The following is a 9782-nucleotide window of genomic DNA, read 5'->3' on the forward strand; positions in this document are numbered from 1 at the left end:
TCTTGAAATAGTCAGGGGGCTTTTTGACAAATCCCGTCCAAATGTCTCAGTACTACTACATGGGTGGATGTGGGCGCGTTCAGACAAGATTGTCCAAAAGTGTTGCTATTTCGTGTCACCAGCCCACTTTGCTGTCTGTAGTGTAGAGTAGTGCATGCTGTGATGTTTGAAAGTGAAGCCCACCTGGGAAACACCCATGGTCATTAAGACACAGCATTCCATTGCACAGGGCAAAATTGCATTTATGCTTCAGCCGCACAGGAGGGCAGCCCAAATGGAAGAAGAGAGCAGTGCGGCAGGGTACTATGCTCAGGGTACCTCAGTCAGGATGGGGGAGAGCACTACTTAAACTCCCCTGGAACCTGGAGGGTCAGGAAATTGAACCAACAACAACCCTTCGGCTGCAAGCCTGAGCCCCTAAGCACCCCAAAAGACTGTCCAAAAGTCACTACTTTATGTCAGCCAGCCACTTTCAAACAAGTGTAATGCACTAAATTCAGGACGATTTCTTGGACCTTCAAATGTCACCATAGGCCTACTTCACGGGTGGATACTCTCCTCTGAATGTTACCAAACCATATGACTGGACTGAAGTCAGTGGCCTTAGTCTGATAGTCTTTACTCTGATAGTCTTTTAGTCTAGTCTTTGTCTTTAGTCTGTCTTTAGTCATATATTTTTCTTGTGAAAATTGAAGCGAAAAATCAACATTGTAGTATCTACATATGATGTCACTCGATGTTTAACAGTCTATTTTATGATTTTGCTATCTATCTGCCTCACATTAGTCAACAAGCCAACATAACCTTGGTGGCAACATCAACAACATACCAAGAACACAAAGACAATACACATTATTGTACATTGCAGTAAACATATAGCACACACTTGACGAAACATATAGCACACACACAGCAAGGACTTGTAATACTTCCTGAAATAAGAATGACCTAATGGCCAATTATTATCAATATGTTTTTTTTTTGGTAAACTCTGTCAAGCCTGAAATCAGGCATGGAGCCTGAATACTATCAGCCCTGCACACAGCAAGCAACCTTACAGCAGTTCACATACAGTCTCTTTCTCTCTCTCTCTCTCTCTCTCACGCACGCACACACGCACGCACGCACGCACGCACGCACACACACACACACACACACACAAGGTTAAAGTCCTGGTAGGGTAGCATGCTGCACCAAAAAAAGAAAAAACGAAGAAAAATATTGCAATGCATTTAAGACACCAAATCGAGATCTTCTTGGGCGATAGCGTCCAAACGTCACCATTTTTCATAGCAGGATACTGTTGTTTTATGACCATATAACGACCATATAACTATATCCCCAGAAGGCCCCTATTTTATTGTTATGTCCATGGCAGAATATACTGCTGTAAGAGACTGAGCCAGCCACTTTGTCAGGCAGTCACTTGGCAAACAAGCCAAGAATTTGGGACTTGAACTTGTGATGTTATTTTTCAGTATATCATCCCAACACTACTGCACTAGGCCTATGTGTCTGCTATGTTATGGTAACATGCAGACAAGATTGTCCATAGCCTCTTTGCGCAGAGAGAGTCGCTGGCAGTCCTATTCATTATTTGCTTAAAAATACTCAACTACATCATAACACCATTGCTATGACATTACAAAGAGCCTGGCCCCTTGGGTAACAGATTAACACATTTCTGGTGACAATTCTGGTGACTGTAAGGTTATTACATAGGCTCTGTGCAAAGGGATTAAACTTTTTCAAATGTATTCGAACACATTGCATGAACACAGTAGGCAACACTCAGCTCATCGCTTTCAAACAAGCTTCAGTTCCATGCATTCGGAATTTCAAATCCAGATGCTCTTGGATAATGGCGTCCAAACATCACCATATTGTCATAGCTGGATACTGTTGCTACCGAACCATATGGCTATCCCCAAAATAGTCCATATCATGCCAGAATGCACGGCTGTGAGAGAACGAGACACTCAGTCAGCCAATCACTTTGGACTTTTGGGAAAATTGTGATGTTACTATTTAGGACATCATTCTAACACTATTACACCACATGTCTAGGATATGGTGTGTTATGGTGACATTCAGACAAAATTGCCCTTAAACTTTACTGTTTTAAATGTTGCACATAGTTTTAAGACATGCAGGCAGCTCAGTTCAGCATTCGCTTTCAAGCTTTAGTTCAAGCCTCATCCTTTGGGGAAACACCTGAGTCACACAGAGACAAAACGCTCCCCCAGACTGCTGTACGGCTGCCCAGACTGTTTTAGCAACAACACCTCATCGCACGACACACGCACGTGTACAGATACAGTAGAACTCTCACTTCTGCTCCCTAGCAACAAGAACTTCTTCGTCTCTCCTCCGCCCCTGTATTCATTGGTTCTCCTCCTGCCCACCACTTTTTTTCCCTGATCGCATCCACAAATTCAAGAGTCAGCAACGCTAACAGCACCTCTGTGCGCGCATCTATTTGTGCTCCTCACGCCCACGTTTGTGTTAGCACGCTAGGTTCTAGTGCTAGGTTAGCGTTAGCAAGTGTTAGTGCTAGTGACTGTTTTAGAGTATGCGGTGTTGTTATATCAAGAACAGGTGCTGTCGCTAAACAGATGGTGCTTAGGCTCTGTTAGCTGTTTTGTTAGCCTTTCGTGGTATTGAGGGTCCCTGTGTGTGTTTATAGACAAACACAGTATCTCTCTATACCTGTATACCTCCATCATCTCACCTCTTCTATTCTTTTCTTTTCTATTTATGTTCACTTTCTTGATCCCCTCTCCCTCCTCTCTCGCTCTCACCTCCCACTCTTCTTTTTTCCATTTTTTACACTCTCCAACTGTCATCTCATCTATCCTCTCCTCTCCTCTCACCCTTTCCTCCTCTCTTCTCTTGTCTTAATCTCGCTTCTCTTTGTCCCTCATTTGTCCTCTCCTCTTCTCTCCTCTCCTCCTTTTCCTCTCCCTCTTGCTCTCTTCCTTCCTCTCACATTTTCCACCTCTTTCCTCCTCTTTTCTAAACTCCTCTCATCATTTCCTTTCTTCTGTCATCCTCTCACCACTAATGCGTTCCCCTTTCCTCAAATCCTCCCCTCTCCTCCTCCCCTCCCATCTTCTTCCTGGTAGCTTCTCTCCTCCTCCCCTGCTCTTCACTGCTCACTCCCTCTCATTTGCTCTCATATCTTTCCCCTCCTCCTCCTCCTCCTCTTCTCCTCTCTCCTACTCGCAACTCCTCTCCTCTCTCCTGCTTTCATCTTTCTCTTTAATCCTATTTTCTCTCCCACCCTCTATTATTCTCTCCTTTCCTCCTCTCTGACCTCTCAAGTGTTACATACTATACAATAGCCCCCCATCCTTTCCTCCCCCACCCCCCTTTGTACTCTGTTACCCCCTCCTCTCCTCTCCTCTCCTCTTCTCTCCTCTCCTCTCCTCTCCTCTCCTCTCCTCTCCTCTCCTGTCCTCTCCTCTCCACTCCACTCTCCTCTTCCTCTCCTCTCCTCTCCTCTTCTCTCCTCTCCTCTCCTCTCCTCTCCTCTCCTCTCCTCTCCTGTCCTCTCCTCTCATCTCCGCTCTCCTCTTCTCTCCTCTCCTCTCTCCTCTCCTCTTCTCTCCTCTCCTCTCCTCTCCTCTTCTCTCCTCTCCTCTCCTCTCCTCTTCTCTCCTCTCCTCTTCTCTCCTCTCCTCTTCTCTTCTCTCCTCTCCTCTCCTCTTCTCTCCTCTCCTCTTCTCTCCTCTCCTCTTCTCTCCTCTTCTCTCCTCTCCTCTCCTCTCCTCTCCCCTCTCCTCGTCTCCTCTTCTCTCCTCTCCTCTTCTCTCCTCTCCTCTTCTCTCCTCTCCTCTCCTCTCCACTCCGCTCTCCTCTTCTCTCCTCTCCTCTTCTCTCCTCTCCTCTCCTCTCCACTCCGCTCTCCTCTTCTCTCCTCTCCTCTCCTCTCCTCTCCTCTGCTCTCCTCTCCTCTCCACTCCGCTCTCCTCTTCTCTCCTCCCTGTTCTCCTCTCCTCTCCTCTTTCTCGCCTCTCCTCTTCTATCCTCCATGCTCTCCTCTCCTGTCTTCCTCTTCTCTTCTCTCCTCTCCTCTCTTCTCCTCTCCTCTACTCCTCCCTTCACTCCTCTGCTCTCGTCTCCTCCCTGCTCTCCACTCCTCTCCTCCACATCATCTTCCCCTCTCCTCCTCTCCTCTCCTCTCCTCTCCTCCTCTGACCTGTCGGCTGCTCAGCTGTTTGCTGCATAAGCCCTCGAGGACCACAGCTGCCCCTGCCTCTTCAACCAACAGATGTTCCACTAATGGGGGCTGAAGTGTGTGTGTGTGTGTGTGTGTGTGTGTGTGTGTGTGTGTGTGTGTGTGTGTGTGTGTGTGTGTGTGTGTGTGTGTGTGTGTGTGTGTGTGTGTGTGTGTGCGTGCGTGCGTGCGTGTGCACGTGTGTGTGTGTGTGTTGAAAATGGCCAGTGGTAGACATGAGCGGTTAGTGAACATAATGTGTCCTTGCCCTCAGGGGAGAGCAAGCCAAGCTAAAAATAAATAAATAAAGAAAGAAAGAAATCAGCAGATGCAAAAAATCAGCGTAAGAGGGCAGCGTGATATGGTACAGCAAAACCCCTGACACACACACACGCACGCACGCACGCACGCACGCACGCACGCACGCACGCACGCACGCACGCACGCACGCACACTACACACACCCTGCTGTGGTGCGGTACAGTCTTTGATGACGCACACTGCTACCTCCAGCTCCCTCCCCTGGGAGGCTCCATAGCAGCAGCCACCGTTTGACCTTCAGCCCTTGACAGCAGAGCAGCCGGGCCCACCTGTGTGTGTGTGTGTGTGTGAGTGTGTGCGTGCGTGCGTGCGTGCGTGCGTGCGTGCGTGCGTGCGTGCGTGCGTGCGTGCGTGCGTGCGTGCGTGTCTGTGTGTGGGTATGTGAGTGCGTGCATGCGTCCCCCTGTGTATGTATCAGCAGTCAAACTTGTATTTGTGTGTGTGTGCGCCAACATGTGTGTGTGTGTCAGCAGTCAGGCCCACCTGTATTTCTAAGTCCCATAAGGCCTTTCACCTCTCCATTTCCAGCAAGTGCTTAAAAGCCCTCTAAGGGGATCAGCATGGTGCTGGTGCCGCTCAGGGGCAGAGCTACAAGTAGGGCATTTGCCCCTGGGCCCAGGGCCCTCTCGTATTGGTGGTGGGGGCCCTATTATGACCTTGGCAGGTTGTATGGAGGGCCCTTTCAGGGTTTTGCCCTGGGGCCCTGTGTGCAATTGTTCCGCCACTGGTGCAGCTCAGGTCTCCATGGGCAGTTTCAGATCCGTGACCTTACACCAACCCCCAATGTGGGAGATAGACGTGTGTGCCACCAAGTCGGATAAAATAAGGGATAATCAGAGGTGTATAAAGTAGAGGTAGAAGTACTCATCCAGATTGAATTACAACACCAGTATGCTATTACATGGTTGAAAGCCCAGGGAATGAGGAGGTACAGAATTGGATCCTCATTACATTGTTCACTGTAAAACATTGCAGGCCAGTTAAACTTAAAGAAAAATGTCTGCACACTTAAATGTATTGATGTAATTTTTATGCCTAGCTACCTTAGGTAGAGGAAGTATGACAACCAGGAAGAAGAGGACAAACTACAACTCACACTACATTTGGACTACAACCAGTGCAGGTGTCACTGAACACTTAATGAGTCCTAATTGATAAGTTTGTTTGTATGTTCCATTTGTAACTGAGCCCTGAGGAAGGTCAGTAGACCGAAAGCTTGGCCTATTATTAAAAAGAACACAAAGGGGATTTAAGTGTGCAGACATTTTTCTTTCAATTTTACACAGTTTTTGTTTATGTTTGGCACCTTTTAATCGAGAGTGTGGTGTGATCCGGTTAAACACAGGCCAGTTAAACTTAAAAAGGTAAGTTACCCTGCTGACCCTTACTTTTGTAAGTTAACTCACTTGAGTTGACACAAATATGAGCCTCAAGTGGAGTTAACTTTCAAACTTAAGGAAAAAGGGCAACTTAACTTTTTGAGTTTAACTGGCTTGCAATGTTTTACAGTGTATGTATTGGTTGGGGGGGGATGATTTTGTCCTGGGCTCAACAAAAGCTGTCAGTGGCCCTGGCTGTGGCGACATTGTACTAATGTCACATACAGAGCTGCCCATGGGGAGTGGGATTCGAATCTGGCCTGGGTCATGTCCCAGCCCTACGCCATCTCTCTCTCTCTCTCCCTATTTCCTGCATCACTCCTAAACTACCCTGAGCTTAACTCTGGGCAAATAACTCAGTTGGTATATACTATTTGTCTCAGCCAGTGTCTCACAGCAATAGGCAGCAGATGTGCTAAATGAACAAAAATATGGGTATTATAGCTCAACAAGCAGTGTATTCCTTGTGTGTGTGTGGGGGGGGAGGAGGAAATGACAATTCTGTAGACCAATAATACATTTAAGATGACTGATTCCCAACATGATTTTTCAAGAAAGAGGCCGCACCTTAGTTTTATTTTGTGGTTGAAAAATTGAGTTGAGCATTTCGGCCAGCATCCTCACACCCTCACAGAGTGTCTGCCCCAAGCTGAAAAATTTACTTTCAACATGGCCACACAAGCATAAGAATCAACACTTTTGGCATCTAACGCCAACTGTTTTATTTGTTCTTGTCAAGGAGTTTTACTAATGTTTTATAAGTCAAGTGAAGTCTAAAAAAGACAGAGAATGTACGCACACGGCACATGGCATATGGCAAGATGTTTTGGAGTTTGGACGATTACCGTTTGGGAAACATTGATCAGTGTTGTGTACCTTTTCAATTTCCTTTCACTGGCCTCAAGCTGACAGAAGGTCCAACTATTATGAAGCCATTAGGGATGAACAGCGTTGGTCACAGGGGTTTTCACTTGTCACTTTCACTCGTCAGTGAAGTGTGAAATAGTCTGGGAGCATAACCCTTTAGCCATAACGAGTGACAGAAAAGGCTGGGCTACGACCTGACTGTCTGTCGCTGTGCTCACCTCTCACAGAGGGGAGGAATCAACTGTGAAATCCATGACAAAAAGAAATCCAGCAATTTTGCTGGCATACATTTTTTTTGTTCCTGTCTGTCAGTGGTAGGCTGCCACCTGAAGTGTGACACAGTAGCCTTGCAGAGCCAGACAAGGTGAGAGAGTTTTTCCTCTGTGTGTGTGTGTGTGTGCGTGCGTGCGTGCGTGTGTGTGTGTGTGTGTGTGTGTGTGTGTGTGTGTGTGTGTGTGTGTGTGTGTGTGTGTGTGTGTCTTTCTTCCTCCATCTCTGTGAAAAAATATCTCTCTCTCTCTCTCTCTCTGGACTGATGAAAAATAGATTTATTGATGTCTAATTGACAGACAGTGCCTCACTATATCTTTATAACTCTCTCTCTCTCTCTCTCTCTCTCTCTCTCTCTCTCTCTCTCTCTCTCTCTCTCTAAGAGGATATGCGTGCAAAGTGTGAAGCGCAATTATGTACTTATACTTACTGTAGCCGTATATATTCAAGGATTCAAGGATTCAAGGATTCAAGGATATTTATTTGTCATGTACATAGAGACACTTTCGTGTCACTTGTAATTAAATGCATGGCCGTTGCAAAACAAGTGTGCAGAAGAAGGGTGAAGAAGAAATTAAATACAAATAAAAGGTGTGTGTGTGTGTGTGTGTGTGTGGGGGGGGGGGGGGGGGGGGGTGGGGTTTGGTAATGCAATATGCCCGCAGACATTCTCATTTGTTTATTATTCATGTTATACAGTATGTGCAGTGTAGGCACACGTTGGTACATTTAGTGCTGCTGGCCCTAAACTGTGGAACTCTTTCCCGCTCTCACTCTGATAGTGGACCTCTCTCTCTCTCTCTCTCTCTCTCTCTCTCTCTCTCTCTCTCTCTCTCTCTCTCTCTCTCTCTCTCTCTCTCTCTCTCTCTCTCTCTCTCTCTCCTCTCTCCCCTCCTCTCTCTCTCTCTCTCTCTCTCTCTCTCTCTCTCTCTCTCTCTCTCTCTCTCTCTCTCTCTCTCCTTCTGTATCTCTGTGTGTTTCTGCTTCTCCTTACAGTTAGGGTTCCTGTTTCGCAGTGTGAACATTCTCCCATTCTGATTGGTCCCATGTGCTCTGCTTTTATGCAGTGATCCAAATACGCCCCTGAGGTGTGTGTGCGTGCACGGCTACGTGCATACACGCGCGAGTCTATGTGCGTGCGTGTACGTGCGTACTTGTCTATGCGGGAGGGCGAGCGAGCGTGCATGCATGCATGCGTGCGTGTGTGCATGCGTGCGTGTGTGCATGCGTGCGTGTGTGCATGCGTTCGTGTGTGCATGCGTGCGTGTGTGCCCGTGCATGCGTGTGTGCTGTTTTTATGCAGCACCCAAGTGTACTGTACTGCCCAAAGGCACTGGAGGGCAGATTTTCATTATCTGACTGTGTGACTAATAGGATTTTATCTTGCATTTCATTAGTGTGTTTTAAGTGGAACACTCTGTAAAACAACTACAGTGTAATCACGATATTCAGGTTGTCCTGTGGTCTCCCCCTAATAATGAGTCAAAGTGTGTGTGTGTGTGTGTGTGTGTGTGTGTGTGTGTGTGTGTGTGTGTGTGTGTGTGTGTGTGTGTGTGTGTGTGTGTGTGTGTGTGTGTGTGTGTGTGTGTGTGTATGTGTGTGTGTGTGTATGTGTGTGTGCGCGTGCATGAGAGAGTGTGTAAAAAGTGTGTACATGTGTGTGTGAGTGTGTGTGCGAGTGTGTGCATGTGTGTGTGAGCATGAGAGAGTGAGTAAAAAAGAGTGAGAGCGTGTGTGTGTGTGTACCGTATGTGCGTGTGTGTGTGTCTGTGTCTGTGTGTCTGAGGCAGTTTTCCATCAAATGTACATAAACTTAATATAAAGTATATGAATGTAAATAAAACATTCATTTATCACAAACTCCACTTCCACCCCACACCCATACCTTGATCTCGTATACCTTCATACAAACACACCTTGATCTCGTATATCTTCATACAAACATACCTTGATCTCGTATATCTTCATATAAACATACCTTGATCTCGTATATCTTCATATAAACATACCTTGATCTCGTATATCCAATATAAACATACCTTGATCTCGTATATCTTCATATAAACATACCTTGATCTCGTATATCTTCAGCTTGCGCTTGATGCTGCTGTTCTCGCGCTCCAGCCCGGCCAGGCGGCTCTTGATCTCCTGGTAGGCGGTGATGACGGCGAAGTGGGGCGCCGAGTACATCTCCTCGGGGGAGGGCGACCCCCTCCAGCCCCCCACGCCTCCGCAGCCCACCACCCCCATGCCCACGCCCATGCCCATACCCATGCCCATGCCCACCTCCTCCTTCAGGCCACCGTGACCCCCATCGCCTCCCCCCAGGAGACCCTGCAGCTCCCCTCCTCCAAACAGAGACTCCATGCCACCACCTCACCTCCTCGCAGACAGACTGGGCCTCAACCTGGAGAGAGGGAGGAAGGGGGGGAGAGAGAGAGAGAGAGAGAGAGAGAGAGAGAGAGAGAGAGAGAGAGAGAGAGAGAGAGAGTGAGAGAGATGGATGAGATTGGGAGGGAGAGGGATTGAGAAAGGGGGAAAGAGGGGAGAGAAAAAAGGAGAAAGTTTGAACGGTCATTTACTGTAACTCATTGTCATCAGTTAAAATGCCTGGTACATTCATTAAATGGAAGGAGAGAGAGAGAGAGAGGGAGAGAGAGAGAGAGAGAGAGAGAGAGAGAGAGAGAGAGAGAGAGAGAGAGAGAGAGATGGGTATTATATAAAGT

General features: G+C 47.3%; 1 protein-coding gene across 1 annotated transcript in view; it reads right to left on the bottom strand.

Moving 5' to 3' along the window:
• tbkbp1 (TBK1 binding protein 1) overlaps nucleotides 1-9423 on the bottom strand; it is a 63708-nt gene extending 54285 nt beyond the window's left edge. Inside the window, exon 1 of the mRNA XM_063221109.1 lies at nucleotides 9127-9423. Coding sequence (XP_063077179.1) covers nucleotides 9127-9423 — 297 coding nt within the window. The remainder of the gene's footprint in view (nucleotides 1-9126) is intronic.
• Nucleotides 9424-9782: the final 359 nt, after the last annotated feature.

Source organism: Engraulis encrasicolus, chromosome 17 (genome assembly GCF_034702125.1).
Source record: "Engraulis encrasicolus isolate BLACKSEA-1 chromosome 17, IST_EnEncr_1.0, whole genome shotgun sequence".
Classification (NCBI taxonomy): Eukaryota; Metazoa; Chordata; class Actinopteri; order Clupeiformes; family Engraulidae; genus Engraulis; species Engraulis encrasicolus.